Here is a 23,366-nt window from a genome sequence, read left to right as displayed (position 1 = left end):
TAGCACAGTGAGGAAGGTTTGTGGTCCAGGATGATCGGACAGTCAAAACTAGAAGCAGCTTGCATTACACTAACAGTGTAGCGCAAGCCGGCAGGGACTCTTTACGTGTGTCCCCCCTGCAAAGTGCTGCCCTAGGCCTGGGCCTTGTTGGACTATGCCAGGATACAGCATTGGCTGCACACTTAGTGGATTTTCCATAGCAATATATGTAGACATTATTCTACTGGAAGCAACATGCTTGGCTATCTGGCAGGCTGTGGTCATTTCCATTTTCATGGATAGGAGTAAAGATGAAGAGAGACACTGCATTCCTACTCTATCCAAAGTTAAACATTTTGGGTGGAGTTCTTTAAATAAACACATAAAACAGGTCTATGAATATTTAGCTATGTGTACCATTTATTAATAAACATGACCCAAACTAACTTTTTGCTACTATACATCAAACATTGTACTATTATGTGTTCTTTACCAAGTATTTTGGCAGAGTTAATACTGTGAGAATACCAAGCTATCACAGCATGGTCTATATATAAGTAAGTACATTCCTTGGAAATTCCAGTCTCTCGTCAGTCGGACTAACAAGATTGAAAGCCATTGACAATTCCAGGAGATGGCAACATGCATTGTTCAGAGCACAGCCAAGTCTAAATTTCAATTTCCTGTATTCTTGCCAACTCTAAGTGTCTTCCTGTATCTAGGAAGGTGGGTAAACTTCAGGTACTGATGCTCAGAGCATGCCATCTTTTTACCATTTCTTTGGGTTTGTTAAGCATTTCATTCCAGTGCTCCAGCTCTCGACCTCTTGTGTACATGTATGGTCCAACGACAACACGGCCCAGCAAAACGGTCTCTAAATAACACAGAAGGCATATCATAATGATTGTCAGTTTTTCATTAATACTGTACTGAATATAAATAAATACTGTAATGTCTTCATACCTCTCCTTATTTACTGAAGGAGTATTCATGCCCCGTACACACAATTGGAATTTCCGATGGAAAAAGTCAGACTTATTCCATTGGAAATTCCGACCGTGTGTATGCCACATTGGAGTAATTCCATCGGAAATTCCGACCGTGTGTATGCCCCATCGGAAATTCCGATGAATTCCATCGGAGTTTACATAGAGAACATGTTCGCTTTTCCTCCGATGGAATTCCGTCGGAATTCCGATGTGAATTTGGTCGGACAAAGGTCCGATCATGTGTACGGGGCATAAGAGCAGTAATGGTGTGTAGTAATCCATAGGGATTAAATCGATTTCAAATAAGTTTACAAGTATTTTCTGCAATTTGGAAGCTGTTTGTCTAAAACAATATACACAGCATAAGACACAGGATTTGCATTAAGGGTAATGTAAGGTTTTGGACTATCTTTTCTAAGCAGAGAAAGCTGTGTTTTGTGTTTTCTCCAGATTCCCTGGTTCTGGATTGGAACTTTTAATCCTGTGTCTGGATTTTACCAGGTGCCTGCAGCCTGTCTTGAGTACAGTGTTGTTACAGTGCCTTTAAAAAAAGTTCATTCCCCCCTTTGAAATTTTTTACATTTTGCCATTTTACAACCGTTAGGCCTCGTACACACGACCGAGGAACTCGTCGTAAATGAAACATCGTTTTCCTCAACGAGTTCCTTGTCAGGCTTGTGAAGAAACTTGACAAGCTTTCTTTGCATACACACTGTCAAGACCAAATCTCCTCGTTCTCAAACGCGGTGACGTACAACACATAAGACGGCAGGGGAAGTTCGATTCCACTGGCGCCACCCTTGGGGCTGCTTTTGCTAATCTCATGTTACTGCGTGTTAAGTAAAAGTTTGGTGAGAGACGATTTGCACTTTTCAGACTGTTACAGCGTGACGAATGTGCTATCTCCATTACAAACGCTACTTTTACGAAAGGTGCGCTCCCATCTCATACTTTATTCTGAGCATGCGCGGGTTTCTTAGCATACACACGATCGTGTTTCTCGTCGAAAACCAGCCCGACGAGGAAATTGAGACTCTCTTCGAGGAAAAAGAGAACTCTTTTTTTCTCATCGAGTTCCTCGACAGTTTTCTCGATGAAAAACATACACACGACCGTTTTCCTCAGCAAAAAAGCTCTGCCACCAAGTTTCTTGATGGATTCTGTCGAGGAAAACAGTCGTGTATACGAGGCCTAAATGTATTTTATTGGGATTATATGTGCTAGACCAACACAAAGTGGCACACAATTGTGAAGTGGATGGAAAATGATAAATGGTTTTCAAAATGTTTTACAAATAAAATATCTGAAAAGTGTGGTGTGCATTTGTATTCCGCCCCCTTTACTCTGATACCCCTAACTAAAATCAATTGCCTTCAGAAGTCACCTAATAAGTAAATTGAGTCCACCTGTGTGTAATTTAATCTCAGTATAAATACAGCTGTTCTGTGAAGCCCTTGGAGGTTTGTTAGAGAACCTTAGTGAACAAACAGCATCATGAAGGCCAAGGAACACACCAGACAGGTCAGAGATAAAGTTCTGGAGAAGTTTAAAGTAGGGTTAGGTTTTACAAAAATATCCCAAGCTTTAAACATCTCATGGAGCGCTGTTCAATCCATCATCCGGAAATGGAAAGAGTGCAAACCTACCAAAACATGACCGTCCACCTAAACTGACAGGCTGGGCAAGGAGAGCATTCATCAGAGAAGCAGCCAAGAGTCCCATGATAACTCTGGAAGAGATGCAGAGATCCAAAGCTCAGGTGGGCGAATCTATCTGCAGGACAACTATTAGTTGTGCACTCCACAAATCTAGCCTTTATGGAAGAGTGGCAAGAAGAAAGCTATTGTTGAAAAAAATCCATAAGAAGTCCTGTTTGCAGTTTGTAAGAAGCCTTGTGGGGGACACAGCAAACATGTGGAAGAAGGTGTTCCGGTCAGATGAGTCCAAAATTGAACAATTTTGGCTAAAAAGCATAATGCTATATGTGGCTGAAAACGAATGCTGCGTACACACGATCGGAAATTCCAACAAGAAAACCGTGGATTTTTTTACGACGGAATTTGGGCTCAAACTTGTGTTGCATACACACGGTTACACAAATATTGTCTGAAATTCCGACCGTCAACAACACGGTGACATACAACACTACAACGAGCCAAGAAAAAGTAAGTTCAATGATTCAGAGAATGCGTCAAATTGATTCCGGAATTGCATACAGACAATCGTAATTTCCAACAAGAACGTTTCCTGTCGGAAAATTTGAAAACCAGCTCTCAAATTTTTGCTGTCGAAAATTCCGACAGAAAATGTCATGTCTGATGGAGCCTACACACGGTTGGAATTTCCGACCAAAAGCTCACATAGAACTTTTCTTCTCGGAAATTCCAATCGTGTGTACGCAGCATAACACTGCACATCACCCTGAACACACCCTTCCCACCGTGAAACATGGTGGTGGCAGCATCATGTTGTGGGGATGCGTTTCTTCAGCAGGGACAGCGAAGCTGGTCAGAGTTGATAGGAAGATGGATACAAATACAGGGCAATCTTAAATTAAATCCTGGTAAATTCTGCAAAAGACTTGAGACTAGGGCGGAGGTTCACCTTCCAGCAGCACAGCAACCCTAAACATACAGCCAGAGCTACACTGGAATTGTTTAAATCAAAGCATATTCATGTGTTAGAATGGCCCAGTCAAAGTCCAGTCCTAAATCCAATTGAGAATCTGTGGCAAGAATTGAAAATTGCTGTTAATTGCTCTCCATCCAATCTGACAGAGATTGGCTATTTTGCAAAGAAGAATGGGCAAAAATGTCACTCTCTAGATGTGCAAAGCTGGTAGAGACATCCCCAAAAAGACTTGCAGCTGTAATTGCAGTGAAAGGTGGTTGACTCAGGGGGGCTGAATACAAATACATGCCACACTTTTCACAGATATGAAAACCATTTATAATTTTTCTTCCACTTCACAATTGTGTGCCACTTTGTGTTGGTCTATCACATAAAATCTCAAGAAAATACATTTACGTTTTTGGTTGTAACATGACAAAATGTGGACAATTTCAAGGGGTATGAATACTTTTTCAAGGCAGTATACTCAAGCCTAGGCTCGTACACACTAATCCGGCAAACATTTTAATCCAAGGAACATTTGTACGATATTTGTATAGTGTGTACACAACTTTCAACAGCCAATTCCATCTTTCCATATGAAAATTCCCGAAGGGACAAACGCCAACATTTTTCTTGTACGGGTACAGAATGAACACTTTTCATTTAATGTGTACCATTTTTGTACGATATAAGACTGCGCACGATCAGAAACAATTAAAAAAAAGCCTTTTGCCAAGTACACGCAGTCGAAATTTTCGATAGAAAAAGTCAGATAGGAGCTTTTCAATCGGATATTCTGACCCTGTGTATGCCCCATCTGACTTTTTCCATCGGAATTTCCACCAGACTTAGATAGAGAGTAGGTTCTCTATTTTTACGGTCAAAAGACCGTGTGTACACAGCATTTGTCGTACGAGAATTTTTGTACGAATTTTCGTTCATCGGTTCTGATTTTCTGTGAAGCAACGAGGTTGATGGAACGAATGTTCACCTGATTTTCTTATAGTGTGTACCCCATAACGAGAGCTCGGGGCTCTCAATTTAGAGACAGCTACCAGTATGGGAGATAGAAGGTCTTACCCACGGTTCAGAGGTGCTTCAGCAAGCAGCCAGGAGACAGAGGGTCTCACTAGGGGGTCAGATGGGCTCCTATCAGGGTGTCGGGAGAACCCCTATCTGGAAGCCAGGATTGGACTTTGCAACAGAGTGTTGCGACTAAAGGCTAAGAGAGCCATGTATGTCAAAGGGACTGGTAAGAAAAGCAGTGAGGCTGCCAACAAGAGAGCCAGGTGGCTCTGTATTTTCATTGTTCATATTGATGTGGAAGTAGCCTTGCGTGGACAACTGATGTGTATGTGAACTTTCCGTTTTGTTTAATAAAAGTGGTCTGCAATGCCCTTACATGCAGTTTTGACTGATGCAACTCATTGGAAAAGGACCTGCCACTTGAGTATAATCTTCCTAATACCACAATACATATAAAAAAACATTATAAATACTTTTTTTCCAGCTTTTTTTTTTTTTTTCTAAAGTGATCACATTCCCTTTGTTCTCATCTGCATAAGGATCTTAGAGGGCTGGGGGAAAAGAAGCCAAATCACACTGATCTTTCGAGTGAATAACTGTGCATGGGGGGCATGTCAAGTCTGATCATTGGAGAGCAGGCTTAGCTCTCAACACAAAATATAAGAAATATATGAGACATACAAATGTGACACAGTGATTTCAAACTTAAATCATATATCTAGATCAGTGTGTCAGCATACAATCCATATGCCACAGTGCTTCTATGAGAAAAATGGCTGTTGCTGCTACTGACCAACCAAATAGTGAAAACAATACGAAAGATATTACAAAAAAATATATTATATATATATATATGTGTGTGTAAAAACCCAATATGCGGTACGCCAACTGCACCGTGAGTTGTCCAATAACCAATATTGGAACAAAATAAAATAAATATCAATAAAAGTGAAATAATTATCAAACAACCATACAAATGTGCAATGTGCTGGCTGCACTTAAAAATAGTCCAAATGACAGGCAATCTTGCTCTTATACAATAGGTTCCAGCAAACACAAGGTTCAATGTTGGTAATGCTGTATACAGGAAAGTGCCGCTATCTCTTCCACCCGACAAAGATGTGCCACCATCACCAATGGTTAAAATCAACACTCACCAGACCCCAGATATTATTAGGCTCCAAAGTGGTGTCTTTTCTTTGTCGGTCAGTGGGTGTTGCCTCCTTTTCCCTTTTACAAGGTGTCATCAATTCCTCAAAAACAAGGGGCTCATCATGGTGTAGTATATTAAAATATGTATTTATTTAAAAAAGGTAAAAAAATATAACACTTACAATATAAAGTGCCTCTGACCGGCACTGAGTGTCTTTGGCAGTGTCAACCGTTAAAAGCCGCTGACCAGCATTTAAGTGGCGTCCTAAGAGGTGTGCTTGCCCCGCTGTGCTCCGCATGTATTGCTACAAGGGGTCCGTGCGCGCTGGTGTGCTGCACCCTCAATGTGTGTGTCCAAACAGCCTCTACGCGTTTCGCTAGTTGCGTCGTCAGGAGAGCTCTCCTGACGACGCAACTAGCGAAACGCGTAGAGGCTGTTTGGACACACACATTGAGGGTGCAGCACACCAGCGCGCACGGACCCCTTGTAGCAATACATGCGGAGCACAGCGGGGCAAGCACACCTCTTAGGACGCCACTTAAATGCTGGTCAGCGGCTTTTAACGGTTGACACTGCCAAAGACACTCAGTGCCGGTCAGAGGCACTTTATATTGTAAGTGTTATATTTTTTTACCTTTTTTAAATAAATACATATTTTAATATACTACACCATGATGAGCCCCTTGTTTTTGAGGAATTGATGACACCTTGTAAAAGGGAAAAGGAGGCAACACCCACTGACCGACAAAGAAAAGACACCACTTTGGAGCCTAATAATATCTGGGGTCTGGTGAGTGTTGATTTTAACCATTGGTGATGGTGGCACATCTTTGTCGGGTGGAAGAGATAGCGGCACTTTCCTGTATACAGCATTACCAACATTGAACCTTGTGTTTGCTGGAACCTATTGTATAAGAGCAAGATTGCCTGTCATTTGGACTATTTTTAAGTGCAGCCAGCACATTGCACATTTGTATGGTTGTTTGATAATTATTTCACTTTTATTGATATTTATTTTATTTTGTTCCAATATTGGTTATTGGACAACTCACGGTGCAGTTGGCGTACCGCATATTGGGTTTTTACACACACATATATATATATATATAATATATTTTTTTGTAATATCTTTCGTATTGTTTTCACTATTTGGTTGGTCAGTAGCAGCAACAGCCATTTTTCTCATAGAAGCACTGTGGCATATGGATTGTATGCTGACACACTGATCTAGATATATGATTTAAGTTTGAAATCACTGTGTCACATTTGTATGTCTCATATATTTCTTATATTTTTTATTGTTTGTATTCAGGTTATTCACACTTAAGATTGGGTACATTGTGGCCCTGATATTTCACTTATGTCCATATTCCCAGAGATTAAATACCTCTGGATAATTAGATCAGCGCAGTAACATTTTTCTTCTTAGAGCACTATTGACCCCCACTAAGGGCACACAGTACTGCAGCAGATCACAGTTCACATTTATTTATTTATTTATTTTCTTTTGCGCCGGTGACACTCACAACCAATTGTTAGCTCTCAACACAGCTAGAAATCTGACCATGCCTAGTGTAGTCAGTTTATAATAGGAAAGCAGAGGGACTGGCAGGAACACCAGGTATTTCACACAGAGGAAACAATACAACAAGAGCAGGATACATTTTCATACAAGTACTTGGTACAGCAGGCACATATCAGGAATAACAGGATTTTTTTAATACAGCTTACCTGTAAAAACCTTTTCTTGGTAATACATAACGGGACACAGAGCCTTAATTACTTAATGGGTTATGTAGCCACCACAGGTGATTGGACACTGGTTAACCCAATTCAAATTGAGTTCCTCCCCTATATAACCCCTCCCAAATGGAGAGTGCCTCAGTTTTGTATCAAAGCAATAAATGTTCCATGTTTAACTCTGAAGAGGAATGGGAGCTCTGTGTCCCGTGATGTATTCCCAACAAAAGGATTTTACAGGTAAGCTGTATTAAAAAATCCTATTTTCTTGATCATACATCATGGGACACAGAGCCTTAATTACTTAATGGGATGTCCCATAGCAATGCTAAAATTGAGGGGAGGGAGACACAGATCAGAAATGAGACCGCCATCGGGTCAGAGGATCTATACTGCTGCCTGCAGCACACTACGCCCGAAGGCGGCATCCTCATACCCTTTCACATCTACCTGGTAGAACTTAGTAAATGTATGGACCGAAGCATAAATGCAGCCTTACAGATCTGAGCCATGGAGGCCTGGTGATGCACTGCCCATGAAGCACCAACTGCTCTACTCGAGTGCGCCTTCACCTGAAAAGAAGGAATCTTCTTTTCTAACCATAGGCCTGAATAATGACTTGTCGAATCCAATCTGCAATAGTAGATTTCGATGCTGCCTGGCCCTTCCTGGGCCCTGGCAGAATAACAGACAATCAGTCTTGCGTATCTGAGCCGTAGCTTGCATATAAACTTTCACCACTCTTACAACATCTATAAATCGTAGACCTTCTTCCTCCGCAGACTGCAGATCTGGAAAAAAAACTGTAGGACTATATCTTGATTCAGATGAAATCCTGAAACCACCTTAGGTAAAAAGTCGGGTGAGGACGCAGCACCACCCTGTCATCATGAATGATCATATACAGTTCTTTACAGAAAGAGCCGCCAATTCTGATACCCTCCTTGCCGAGGATATGGCTACAAGAAAAAAACTGTTTCTTTGTCAAAAAGACTTAAGAAACATGGTGTAATCGTTCAAAAGGTAGCTTCTGTAAAACAGATAATACCAAATTCAAATCCCATGGGCACACGGGAGACTTAGTCGGCGGATTCAAGTGCAGTGCTCCCTGAACAAGGCCCAGACTAGGGAATGAGAGGCAATCGGTTTTTGAAAAATACAGCCAAGCTGAGATTTGGCCCTCGATAGCGCTGAAGGCCAACTTCATATTTAAGCCCAACTGAGGAAGGGCAAGAATCCTATTAATGGCATACTTCCTAGGATGCCACCTTATGGGTTCACACCAGGAAACATATACCTTCCAGATTCTGTAGTAGATGAGCCTGGAGGCCGGCTTCCTAGCATTAACCAGAGTGGATAGGACTGGACCTGAGAGCCCACGTTTCCTCAGAATGTGGGTCTCAACAACCAAACCATCAAAATTAGACTTTGTAAGGCAGGATGGAATATTGGACCCTGCGATAGTAGGTCTGAGCATAGCCTTCCCCCCACTCGGCCGAGCAGGGGCATCCCTTCATATGGAAGTTTTGGGGGTCTGCTTAGACTTTGAACCCCAAGTCCTTTGAAGGACGTTTACTCTTCTTTTTAACCGGCAACAGAGTAGACTTGCCTCCGGTAAACTTTTGGATGTATATATCCAGGTCATCCCCAAAAAGGCGTCCAAAAATACTGCCAAGTATCTCTCCCAAAAAAATCTGACCTCCCAAAGTTTTAACCAAAGGGACCTGCGCATGTGTACCTGCAGGAGATTCAAGCGGGATGCTTGCTGAACAGAGTCCATAATCGCATCAACCGCAAAACACAAGGCCTAAGAAGGTCCTCATAAACCTAAATCTCCTCTGTAGGGAGGAGGTTAATCATCTGCTTCATTTGTTCCTTGAGGAACTGTCATACACCAATGGCTGCAACTGCAGGTTGTACTACAGTCCCAGCCATGGAAGAGGAGGCTTTCAATAGGCACTCCAGCTTTTTATCAGTTGGATCCTTAAAGCCCTGAGCATTGTCTATAGGACAAGTCAGATTTTAGTTTGCACAAGAAATAGCTGCATCAATAGCAGGTACCCCCCCCCCTTTCTTGGTGAAACTATTCTCCATAGGATAAAGGAGGGAAAAAAATGCTTAGGAGGAGAAACAGTTTATCTGGGTGAACCCAGTCATTATACATCAGTTTAACCAGCAAGAGATGAACTGGAAAGGAGCATGCAGCCTGCAGGGATTTCCAAGATCCCAAAAAGGAAACAGAGGACATAGAAGCTTCCACACAGTGGCGGAACTACCGCCATAGCAACCCACGCGGGCGCTATGGGGCCCGCAGCCGAGTGGGGCCCGGTGAGCAGGGCAAGGCAATGAGGTTTCTTTTTTTTCACCGCCACCGCCGCCGCCGCCGAGTGTCTAGTGCGGCTCTTTTGTACAGCTTTGCTGAGTGCGGCAGCGGAGGAAAAGAGCGCGCCGCGCTGTGATAAATGTCCCGCCCTCCTCCTCCTAGAGAAGACTAGCTTGTGTGATAGAGCCAGTGTGCTGTCTGTCACACAAGCTGGTCTAGAGGAGGAGGGCGGGACATTTATCAGCGCGCCAGAACCCAGTGGGGGAGCATCGTGACAGATGACCGCCGTGAGACGTGAGTAACAGCACAGGCTGATTGAGGGGGACCTGATGTTTTTTTGATAATGATGGAGGGGGGGGGGGGGCTGGCTTGGCTTGCAATTTTTTTTTAATGATGATGGGGATGGGGGGGAGGGGTCTGGCTTGCAAGCATACGATTTCATTCCCTGAACAAGGGCGCCCGAACGTCCCTGCTACCAGCTGCTTGTGATGACCTTACACACAGCCCTAATGCTGTGATGCCACCTACTGTCTGCTGTCATCATCATGCTTCTCGTCATCCCCCTGTTCCTGGCATCCCAGTGGGATGCCAGGAACAGGGGGATGACGAGGAGCACGATGATCCCACCATCCTACCTCTGAGGCTGTCATACATGTTATCACCCCTGTCATCTCCATCCTCCCTGTCTTCTTCCTGCCACCCACCCTTGTCAGCTTCCTACCACCCACACTTGTCAGCTCCCTACCACCCACCCCTGTCATCTCCATCCTCCCTGTCATCTCCATCCTCCCCGTCACCTCCCTACCACCCACCCCTGTCATCTCCATCCTCCACGTCACCTCCCTACCACCCACCCCTGTCATCTCCATCCTCCCCGTCACCTCCCTACCACCCACCCCTGTCATCTCCATCCTCCCCGTCACCTCCCTACCACCCACCCCTGTCATCTCCATTCTCCCCTCCCCGTCACCTCCCTACCACCCACCCCTGTCATCTCCATCCTCCCCGTCACCTCCCTACCACCCACCCCTGTCATCTCCATTCTCCCCGTCACCTCCCTACCACCCACCCCTGTCATCTCCATCCTCCACGTCACCTCCCTACCACCCACCCCTGTCATCTCCATCCTCCCCGTCACCTCCCTACCACCCACCCCTGTCATCTCCATCCTCCCCGTCACCTCCCTACCACCCACCCCTGTCATCTCCATCCTCCCTGTCTTCTTCCTGCCACCCACTCTTGTCAGCTTCCTACCACCCACACTTGTCAGCTCCCTACCACCCACCCCTGTCATCTCCATCCTCTCCGTCACCTCCCTACCACCCACCCCTGTCATCTCCATCCTCCCCGTCACCTCCCTACCACCCACCCCTGTCATCTCCATCCTCCCCGTCACCTCCCTACCACCCACCCCTGTCATCTCCATCCTCCATGTCTTCTTCCTGCCACCCACCCTTGTCAGCTTCCTACCACCCACACTTGTCAGCTCCCTACCACCCACCCCTGTCATCTTCCTACCACCCCCTGCAATCTTCATACCACCCCACCCCCTTAAATTTACTGGTGCACATTACATATGATGGATGCAGGGACATTTTCTTTGGGGGGGGGCGCACATAGCTGGTCTTGCCTAGGGCGCCAAATTGCCTAGCACCGGCCCTGCCTGCACTGAGGGGCAAATTTCCGCCAGCCCGCTCCACTGTGAGACAAATTGTTGCCAGTCCGTTCTGCCCGCCCCGCGCTCCACTGTGAGGCAAATTGACGCCCACCTGCCAGCCAGCCCGCTCCACCTGTTCTGCCAGCACGCTCCATTCACCTGGACGTTGCGGGCAGAACAGGAGAACAGTCAGCGGGTGAGCGGGCTTTCTTGCCAATCAGCGGGCGGGGGAGCAGAGAGATGACATCATCTGCATCATTGCAGATCTGTCCCCACTGTGCGGGCAGCAGAGAGATTACATTATCTCTCTGCTGCCTGCCTTTACTCTGGGACACAGCAAGTGGCAATCCGCAATGTGTGGCAGGTGATGTGGCAAGTGACAATCTGCTACGTGTGGCAGGTGACGTTGTGGCAAGTGACAATGTGTGACAGGTGGCGTCGTGGCAAGTGACAATCTGCATTGTGTGGCAGGTGGCAAGTGACAATCCTCAATGTGTGACATTGTGGCAAGTAACAATCTGCAATGTGTGGCAGGTGGCAAGTGACAATCCTCAATGTGTGACATCGTGGCAAGTAACAATCTGCAATGTGTGGCAGGTGACAACCCGCATCTGGTGACGCGGCAAGTGACAATCCGCATCTGAAGGCAGGTGACGTTGGCAAGTGACACGCTCGGGGCTCCTACTGATTCTGCAATATGGTGAGTTGAACTATTTTATATAACAATGTAATAATAGAAATTATGCACTTCAAGCATTTTTATTATTATTATTTTTTTTTACTAGTAATGGCAGTGATCTGTTTTTTTTTTGTGAGACTGCGACATTGCGGTGGACAGGTCAGAAACTTTTGACACATTTTTGGGACCATTCACATTTATACAGCGATCTGTGCTATTAAAATGCACTGATTAATGTGTAAATGTCACTGTCAGGGAAGGGATTAAATGTGTTCCCTGGGAGGTGTTTCTAACTGGGGGGGTGGGACTGACTGGAGGAGGAGAGAGATCTCTGTTCCTAATCACTAGGATAGAGCCATGACAGGTCCGCTTTATACTCCTACATACATGTATAGAGCCATGACAGGTCCTCATTATACTTCTATATACACGTATAATGCCATGACAGGTCCTCTTTATACTCCTATACATGTATAGAGCCATGACAGGTCCTCTTTAGTTATAATCATATCAAATAAAGGATGTTGGGCATTTTGGTGGGCGTGATTTTTTTTTCTGGGGGGGGGGGGGGCCCCATACAACATTTTGCTATGGGGCCCTGTGATTTCTAGTTACGCCCCTGCTTCCACAGGAGGCAATTTGTAAGTGGCACGCACCATCTCTGCATAATATTGCACCTGCATCTTTAGCGACTGAGAGGTAGCAGGAATCCATCTGATGAGAGAGCCAGCGCAGATGAAGGGGATCTACCCCATTTTCTGCTATTATTTAAGGAGGTTGAAAAAGATGAATACCTCTAAGTGAGGTGAGATTTTTCGGGCAACCAAAAAATGATTGTGACAACTAGGTCATAAAAATATAAATTTTAATACATTAGTTCAAAGCATAAACATTTCATAATCACAACATTATTTAAAAGATGAAAAATTATTTCCAGATTGAGAAAAATTTGTTACTGCTAGAGGATCACCACACACCCCAGGACTAGGCTAAGGGTATAGGTGATCATTTATCCGACGCGTTTCAGATGTCTCAGTAATACATCTTTCTTCAGGGAACAGAAAGCAGTAAGAGTTTCTCCTATAACAAAAGAAGGGTATATAATAACATACATACAAAAAATATATATACCTGTGACCAAAGATTTGTTTTTTGACATTTGCAGCGTGTGGAAAACAGAGGGGAGAGATGGAATGCTCAATATGTAAGAGGAAAGGAAATGAAACTCACCCCTTTCCAGACACAGAGCGCCTAGATCATCCCCATGGAGCTTGTATGTGAGCCGCAATCAGGGCGACCAAACCAGATGGTATGCTTAGTGTCCATAACGATCCCCCAATCCAGAGGGCTCCATAACCATGGGGGGGTGGAATAACATTAGTCTCCACAACAGAGTCAGCAGTCATAGAACAATAAGAGGTATCATGGCTGAGGAGAGATTTAGGTAATATGTACAGGGAGGGTATTAGATTCTTCACTAAAAGGTGAGGCTAAAAATAGAAAAATAGAAAAAATCTCCCTAAAGTGTACTTACCACTCCCAGTGCATCAGCTCAAATAAAGATGAACAAACACTCCAGCCATGGAAACCAAACTTGACCAGAAACCAAAATAACCTCCAACTCCAACAGGGGAAAGGAGGAAAGTGAGTGCTGACAGGAACCCCCCTGACTTCCCTTTATACTTACTTTAAGGATGATGGGCCTCAGGTGTGAATGATCCACTCACTCCAAAGAGATCACAGCTGTTCCTTGGATTGAATGGGGTAATTGCTTGTGGGTGGGGCAATGGATAAACATTGGAGGTCAACAAGCGTAATTCCTATCCTCCTTCACCTTTTAGTGAAGAATCTAATACCCTCCCTGTACATATTACCTAAATCTCTCCTCAGCCATGATACCTCTTATTGTTCTATGACTGCTGACTCTGTTGTGGAGACTAATGTTATTCCACCCCCCCATGGTTATGGAGCCCTCTGGATTGGGGGATCGTTATGGACACTAAGCATACCATCTGGTTTGGTCGCCCTGATTGCGGCTCACATACAAGCTCCATGGGGATGATCTAGGCGCTCTGTGTCTGGAAAGGGGTGAGTTTCATTTCCTTTCCTCTTACATATTGAGCATTCCATCTCTCCCCTCTGTTTTCCACACGCTGCAAATGTCAAAAAACAAATCTTTGGTCACAGGTATATATATTTTTTGTATGTATGTTATTATATACCCTTCTTTTGTTATAGGAGAAACTCTTACTGCTTTCTGTTCCCTGAAGAAAGATGTATTACTGAGACATCTGAAACGCGTCGGATAAATGATCACCTATACCCTTAGCCTAGTCCTGGGGTGTGTGGTGATCCTCTAGCAGTAACAAATTTTTCTCAATCTGGAAATAATTTTTCATCTTTTAAATAATGTTGTGATTATGAAATGTTTATGCTTTGAACTAATGTATTAAAATTTATATTTTTATGACCTAGTTGTCACAATCATTTTTTGGTTGCCCGAAAAATCTCACCTCACTTAGAGGTATTCATCTTTTTCAATTGATACAGAGATGTTGGCAACCTCATGCCTCCATACATGAGCCAAATCCCTTCATTATTTAAGGAGGTTGCGATAATAGTAGCAATTCTTCCTTCTAGGCTATCCAAAGCAACTTTTATATTTCAATATTTTTATTGAAGAAAAGAACAGAGTAGTCGGCACACACAGGCCACTCGTTAAACAAATAACATTTCAATGAAGGAAAACAGAAAATAGAAATAATAGCGATTCCATTCATTACACAGTATTAAGGCCTTGTAAATAGAGATACAATAAACAAACAAAAAAATTTAAAATTAACCCCAAATAGAGACAGGCCAAAATCACCGCAAGCCCCAATAGGAGCTTGGGCACCATTATACAATCTAACACAAGTAAATTAAGAGTCAAAGAGCAATACTGTGTAATATATGACAAGGAATCTTTATCCGTTTCCTGAGAGTCTAAAGATCAGCTAAGATTCCAAAATGACCTAGTATACCGTATGGTCAAACACAACAAGCATTAAAGGAAGAAAAGAAAGAGAAAGAAGGAAAAAGGAAATAAATTAAAAATAAGAAGAGAGGAAAAATAAGAACAAGAAAAAAGTAAAAGGGTATGAGAATAAAAGAGCAGAAGAGGGTCAACTCAGAGCTCATTGGGGAACCGAGATATACTGAATCCAGGGGTCCCAAATTTTCTCAAATTTCTCCGATTTATTATGGAGTATATGCTTGAGTTTATCGTTTACCATAATCCAATTTACCTTATTTTTAACAAAATCCAGAGGGATACTCAATTGTTTCCACTGACGGGCTATTGCGATTCTTGCCGCTAGCAAAATGTACAAGATTAATTTCACTGATGTCCTGGGCACCTCATCAGGCAATCTGTGAAATAAAGCTATCTCGGGGGATCTACGGATATTCACCCCCGTCCCAAAGCAACTTTTAAAGCGTCCTCAGTGACGTATACAGGAGCTGCTATAGAAGAAGCTGCAAAAAAACAGACAGGGGCTCATCCTGTGAGGCTGTTATCAGGCTGACAGAGGGGGATGGTAAACTGCAGGCAAGCTCAGATTTCTTAGCCATAAGCGGGTATCTTCTGATGCCTCTTTACCAGCCCTTGCCCCTCTTCTCAGGGACATAGTCCTTACTGTAAAGCAAAGGTACTATCCACAAAAAAATGCAATCACTGTTGTGTTATAGTCCTACAATACACATATATTAGCTTACTGCACAACCTGATGTCGAGTAGGAGTCTTGATTTGCCTGGTTCAATCCACAGGGATGCTTACAGCCCACAGCTCTGTGTCCATGCCGCTTACAGAAGGCTTCTGGTGTGCTGGGCTTTCATCAGCCTCTTGGTGCCTGCACACAGGTGTGCCGTGTTCGCGCACAGGCACGTGCAAACATGGCCTCCCCCTCTCCATCTGGCCATTTAGACAGCATAAAAACGCATGTGCATGCACCACTGTCATGGCGGCGCCCAGGGCGACGAAGAGAAGGGGGAGAGATTACTGGGGCATCATTCGGGGGACCCACTCTATGCATTTGTGACAGAGCCTGCAGCGAAAGGAGGTGAGTAGCGTTTTTTATTGACCGACTTCCCTGAGCTTGTTCCTGGATGGCTTATGTAAGAATACACCAGGTTTGCACTTACTCCCTCCAGTGGTGAAAACCAGGAAGACATCCTACTACAAAGAAGATAATACATAAATAAAATTACCCTCTTCTTACCTGATCCACGCTGCAGGAAAGGCTAATAAAAGTAGTTCCAGCTTTCTCCCATCACGGCGGGCAAGTTTTGCCAACATTCAGGTTTACAAAGGGTTTTATTAGAGAAAACCTTATACCTGGACCTATAGAAGACTCTGCCAGAAACTTTTCTTGCCACAGATGTATTAGTACACCAAAGTCTGGATCCCAGAGCCCAGACCTCCGCAGAGAGACATTACAGGCAAACCTTGTTTCTTCTTACATGAGGCCCGGTACCAACCATCTTAGGCCTTTGATATCAGCCTGAGGAATGGATCCGGTTATAGCGCCTAGGTTTTTGCAGCCAGACCATCAAAAGAGCATGTTTCTTCTTAGCACATGTTGAACGTAACCAACCACCTTAACACTGGCGAAAAAACGGAGGCACTCTACATTTGGGAGGGGTAATATAGGGGAGGAACTCAATTTTAATTGGGTTAACCAGTGTCAAATCACCTGTGGTGACTACATAACCCATTAAGTAATTAAGGCTCTGTGTCCCGTGATGTATGATCAAGAAATAACATTTTGGGTCGATATATTCTTTAACACAAGACACTAATTTCCGTTTCTCAAGGCCTCAGTGTAAATTCTCGCCCCTTCCACAGCAAACAGAATGCACTGTGCCCAGCATGAAATATGTAAAGAACCCATTCCTGTTGGCTATTTTATTGAAGGCAAAATGTTTTTAACATCTTGGTGAGTGGCATTTCTGTTGCTGGTACAACTGATTGTTTCAGTGGAGGCAAGTTGAGCCAGCACCTGAAAAGTGATCATGCAGTATGGAGCCTAATTTGGCTTGGAGAGGCCTGTGAAATATTTGGCAATGATTCTAAAGTCTCCCCTGTACACTTAATGTCAGCTCTTCTCTCTTAAAAATTTCACATGGAGTACAGGGTCAGTGTCAACATCAGCCTCTGCAATTCCTTAATAATACAGGGATGACAGTGATGGATATGTGTTATCTTCACATGCCCCCTTCCACACCAGGCCCACAGCAGCAGCATGATCTACTGTAACTATTATTGGACCATGGAGCACCAGGAATGGGCAACAAACTGGAATATATTGCTCCCGTGCCAAAGGGAACTTAATAAATTATGGTTTCATTGCCAATTAGCTATTTATATAAACTGATACAATTGCTACCTGTATTTTAAAAGATTTTTTCGGGAGCAGAGAGCTGGTGTCTCTCAGTCACCGCTCACTGGAGCACTGGGCTGTGGAGGGGACGGGAGCGGTTGGCTCAAGCTCTCAGTGGCTCACTGAGAGGATGACCTGGTTGCTGGTCCAGGCATGTGGGCGGATCCCAACCATATTGTCGTGATCTTGAGCCAGCCTGGATCGGCTCTGGGCTGAAAACGGGTCACAGGAGTGAAGAACGAGCTGCACTCCTGTGATCCACAGGAGAAGTACTGCCAAATGAGATTGGGCTATACTTCTCTAAATTTACTAACTGCTAGGCCTTTATTTATTAGGTTTAGGAGATTTAAGCTAGATCACTTACTCTTCCTGCTAAAAGGGATGATTTGAGAATGAACACCTTCCATTTTCATTGCTTAAAAATTGTATTTATTGAAAGATGGGTGCATTAGAAAGGTGTTTCCTTTTATTTCTTAAGGCCTATATAAATACAATATTTGAATTATTATCTTCTCTAAGGCTCTTGGGTCAATATACTTTAATCCTCTTGCTCACTTATAAGGCTCTTCATGGCTTGGAACCCCATTATCTGTCTGAACTTTCATCAACTCCCCCCTCCTCCTCGTAACCTTCACTCCTCAAATTTTGGTCTTTTGTGTGTCCCCAATACTCACCTGCACTGAATGGGAGACAGAGACGTCTCCTGCTATGCTCAAAGACTCTGGAATTCACTTCCAAAGAACATATTCTCTAAACTCATTCAAATCAAATCTAAAACTTTTTACTTTAGACAGGCTTTCACATAATTGTCCATTTTTCCCCCCTTTGTTTTATCCTAGATTCCTGTGTATATTTTGTGTTTCCTTTGTGTACCAGTTCTCAAACTAGAAAAAAAATTACAGCAATTTAGAAGACCCTATTTTTTCGACCTCCTTTAAGCAAGGGTGTCACAGTCACTCACTGCTTACCCTGATTATTGCTTATTTGCTGACAACTTCCTTCTTAGGCCTCATACACACGACCGAGAATCTCGTCGTAAATGAAACGTCGTTTTCCTCGACGAGTTTCTTGTCAGGCTTGTTGAGAATCTTGTCAAGCTTTCTTTGCATACACACTGTCAAGACAAAATCTCGTCATTCTCAAACGCGATGACGTACAACACGTACGACGGCACTATAGTGGGTAAGTTTGATTTGACTGGTGCCACCCTTGGGGCTGCTTTTACTAATCTCATGTTACTGCGTGTTAAGTAAAAGTTTGGTGAGAGACGATTCACGCTTTTCAGTCTGTTACAGCGTGACAAATGTGCTATCTCCATTACGAACGCTACTTTTACCGAAGGTGCGCTCCTGTCTCATACTTTATTCTGAGCATGCGTGCATTTATAAGCATACACACGAACGTGTTTCTCGTTGTAAACCAGCCTGACGAGAAACACGACGAGGAAATTGAGACTCCCGACAAGAAAAAAGAGAACATGTTCTCTTTTTTTCTCGTCGAGATCCACAATAGTTTTCTCGACGAAAAACATACACACAACCATTTTCCTCAGCGAAAAAGCTCTGTCAACATTTTTCTTGATGGATTTTGTCGAGGAAAACGGTCGTGTGTATGAGGCCTGATACCCAACACCGATACCCAACACCGATTCTCTGATATTGGTTCAGATCTTACTGAGGAGGATTGGTCTCATATTTGAACCAACACTAAATCTAGTTAACGTAATGAGCTAGAAATTGAAACCAATTATAAAGTTTTCACACATTGGTGCAGGGTAAGTGTTGGAATCTAACACTGTGTACCCAGTTACTCGTTAGACCGTGAAACTTGGAGGTTTTACATCAGAAACACGGACAATTACATGCGGAGTCCCGCAAGGATCGCCCCTCTCGCCCGTACTCTTCAACATCTACATCCACCCGCTCCTCAAAATCATCAGCAAACATGACCTGCGCTACCACTCCTATGCGGACGACACGCAGCTTTACCTTCGAATCACCAACAAAAAAGACCAATTTCATGAACTTGAAAAGTGCCTCACACTGATCGACAATTGGATGACTGAAAGCTCCCTCAAACTCAACAGATCCAAAACAGAACTACTCACCCTTCACGCAAATAGGAAATCCATTTCTAGGACCACAGGGACACCACCTACCATCCTCGGACAAACCATTGCGCCAAGCAATAAAGCCAAAAGTCTCGGAGTCATCTTTGACTCAGACATGACGATGGATGCACAAATAGGATCAGTCGTCAGCGGTTCTCATCATCTGCTCCGCATGCTACGTAGACTCATCCCCTTCATCCCGGAAGAGGACACAGCAGTAGTGGTTGGAACTATCATCAACTCACGACTCGACTACGCAAATTCCCTCTATTTAGGACTACCAAAATACCAGATTTCACGTCTACAAGTCGTCCAGAACACGGCAGCCAGACTGGTAACAGGTAAAAAGCTGTGGGAATCAGTCTCCCCGGTCTTGAGGTCCCTCCACTGGCTACCCATACAGGACCGGGTGACATTCAAGACACTCTGCCTCACCCACAAATGTATACAGGGGAACGCACCCAATACTTAAGCGAGAAAATAAAACCCTACGTCACCAAGCGCGTGCTCCGGTCAACCAACCAAAACCTTCTCCAAATTCCTAAATCCCGCTACAAATCGAAGGGAGAACGCAGATTTTTGGTCCAAGGACCACGGCTCTGGAATGCTCTACCCACTACCATCTGCTTGGAGGAAAACCATCAGGCCTTTAGGAAAAAACTAAAAACTTACCTCTTCTGAAGGACCGGTACGACTCTGGATGTCAATCGCCTTGAGGCGATTAAGTTCGCATTTGTTGCGCTATACAAGTTACTCACTCACCGCTTTGTTTTCAGCGATGTGGATATTGGGGGAATTTCTATCATATGTAGTGGATGGGTCCTGTGGTTCAGCAGTTCGTCCACAGATGTTCTGTATACTGACCACATTTTTCAGCACTAGGATCTCCCCTGAGCCCAAATATGCCCTCTTGAATATGAGACTGCCTGGCCTTTTTAAAGTATAGTTCCATTTAATGACCTATGTTTTCACAGCTGCCAAGTAAACTATTGGTAAGGAATGGAAAACATCTACTCTTTCCACTGCTGAAACCAAGTCTTTAGTTACACAGGTCAAAAGAAATGAGAAAAGTGAATATAGGATTTCTCACCAAATAGTCAAAAACTTGGCAACATGGTACCCCTGGTCCACACACTTTCTTAGTCCTACATGTGATGCAATACTTATATGCCTGTAGGCATTGGAGCAGCTTTAGTGGCCTTTAGTGTCCATTTCTCTCTTTCCCTGCCTCTCCCTTTTCTTTTGTTGCTTCTTTCTTCACCCAGATCGCTGTCTAGCCATCCCTACCACTTTTAATTAGAGGATGTGACATGCTCTGGTGCAGGGGAATCAAATGCTGGTTGTTAGGTAATGTTTTGAACCATTTTTTGCAATGACGTTAACAGATTTTTTTGTACATTTCTGAGTAGAGTTACTTTTAAACTCATGTATGCATATGTGTAAAATTTTTACTTTGATACATTTGTCTCTTGCTGGAATCATGAGTGTGGGGTATTGTGAAATGTTATCATCCCATTCATCTTCCACAAGCTCAGGAATATCAGCTCTTCATTTGTGAAGTAGCTGAGAAAGCTTCAAGGTAAGGTCTAATGCCCGTACACACGATGGGACTTTTTACATCGAATTTTCCGATCGTTTGTAGCCCCATCTGAGTTTTTTCATCGGAAATTCCGATGAATTCCATCAGAGTTTACATTCTATTTTTTTCCGATGGAATTTCTTCGAAATTCCGATCTGATTTGGCCAGGCAAGAGCCCGATCGTGTGTACGCGGCATTAGTCCATGAGGTATAGGTATAGGAATGAGAGTAGTTTAGGGAGGTCAGGCTGTAGTAAACCCAATTCCAATGGGTTCTTTTGTAAAACCAGATTGGATGGTAATTGAGATCAGTTAGTGTTACTGATCTGTAAGCATAGGTGTGCGCAGCCTATTACATTACGGTGTGCACCCCAAAGCTCAAACACACACGTGTGTGTGTGTGTGTAATATATATATATATTTATATATATATATATATATATATATATATATATATATATATATATATATATATATATACACGTGGCAGTAGGGCAGTGGACAGGGTCAGTAGAGCAGTGGATGATGCCCGTGGGCAGGGACTGTTGTCAGTAGTTTATTTTTATTTTATTATTTTTTTTTTACAATTATTTTTTTTAATTATTTTTAGGGGCACCATTGGGGGGCTTTGGTGAGATACCAGGGGCCTAAACAGACTCCTGATAGATCACTTTTGAGACAGAGAAAGGGCTGAGGACAAAGATTCCAAAGCCCTTTCTCTGCAGACAAGCAGCAGGGGGAATCTGTGCAGCACAGGGTGATTAGGGTGTGCCTGGGCACACCTGGCACACCCTGTGCGCACGCCTATGTCTGTAAGTATCTAAAATACATTCTCTTGGGCAAGTTAAAATTAGTTTTATTGTACTAATGTTGCCATGGGTACTAATTGAGAGGGGATGTTGTAGTTTGGTTATTCCTGCACTAATCCAAAACTGGGCATAAGGTGTTGTATTGAAATAGAAGAGGGTTGAAGGGGCATAAGGTGGACCAGTAGTTAGGTTGGACAGACACTTTATTGACCAATAACCAAACCTTCAACTAGGTCTTCATAGCAAAGTAAAGAAAGTTAACTGCGGAGTTGTATGGAGCTAGGATAAGCTTTGTTAGATCATGAGATTCAATGTATTTGTTGCATTTATGCACATACACTATTGCACTAAAAAATTATCAAAAAGCCATAAAATAACATAAATTCTTCTGCTTATGATGCCACTAAAATTTTAAATTGAAGCTAGATGTTTTCAGTGATATCTGTTGCCTCTCATATAGACATATTGACAGCATAGTACTTCCCAAAACTCCTTCCAATGTCAAGTGACTACATCATGTTACCAAGTTCTGCAGCAATCTTTTTTAGATGGTGACTTTTCAAACCCAGTAACTCATTTGTGTTACATTTGGAATTTATCTTCTACTGATATATGTTTCTGGTGTATGATATCTAGTTTAAATTGATGGTAAACCCTTACATAAACCCTTACATAAACCCAGTGAAGTGACTAGCCTCAAGTGATACACAGAGTTGAAAAAAATCCTCCTACATAAGTTCTACCAGTATATGTACATCCCTCTTTTCTCCATTGAATGTACATAACTTAGACAGGATTTCTGAGCTCTAGAAGGCAGGGGGTGGGTTTCTGATGTCTCACACTGTAAAGTACAGACAGGAAAGCTGAGTGTAATCTGGGACCTAGGTGTAGGGCATAGGAACACCCCATTCTACACAATCTCATAGGGAAACTTGCACAGCTGAGGCTGTCAATCACCTGCTGTGTGCTGGAGGAGGGAGTGGGGGCATCTCACAGGATTGTCTGGTGTTGGTATAGACTTTCAGAAGGTACTCATGCAGATAGCAGAGGAAGGAGGGAGCAGATAGGAACCACACTCAATGCTTTAGATAGGGACAAGAACTCACTATAGAAGGACATGCTTTGTTCATTTTTCATATCAGAGGTTTACAATCACTTTAAGAATATTACCTTTTTTTAAATAACGCTGTTTGTTTTCGATCTTCAACTTTTTTATTTGTTGCATTATGTGCATCCATTTGAACCAACAGTACCTCTTTGTAAAAATTGTACCAGGCAAGTTAGGAACA

General features: G+C 43.4%; 1 protein-coding gene across 2 annotated transcripts in view; it reads right to left on the bottom strand.

The window, feature by feature from the left end:
• Window positions 1–387: 387 nt before the first annotated feature.
• The window catches only part of LOC120909096 (synaptotagmin-15-like), a 126,949-nt gene continuing 103,970 nt past the window's right edge, over window positions 388–23,366 (bottom strand). For both annotated transcript variants that reach the window (XM_040320747.1, XM_040320748.1), the window contains one exon: window positions 388–853. In XM_040320747.1, the coding sequence (XP_040176681.1) occupies window positions 717–853 (137 nt within the window). In that variant the 3' untranslated portion in view covers window positions 388–716. The remainder of the gene's footprint in view (window positions 854–23,366) is intronic.

This window comes from Rana temporaria, chromosome 8, assembly GCF_905171775.1.
Source record: "Rana temporaria chromosome 8, aRanTem1.1, whole genome shotgun sequence".
NCBI lineage: Eukaryota > Metazoa > Chordata > Amphibia > Anura > Ranidae > Rana > Rana temporaria.
Note: the sequence above shows the minus strand (reverse complement) of the source record. Positions and strands in the feature narration are given on the sequence as shown.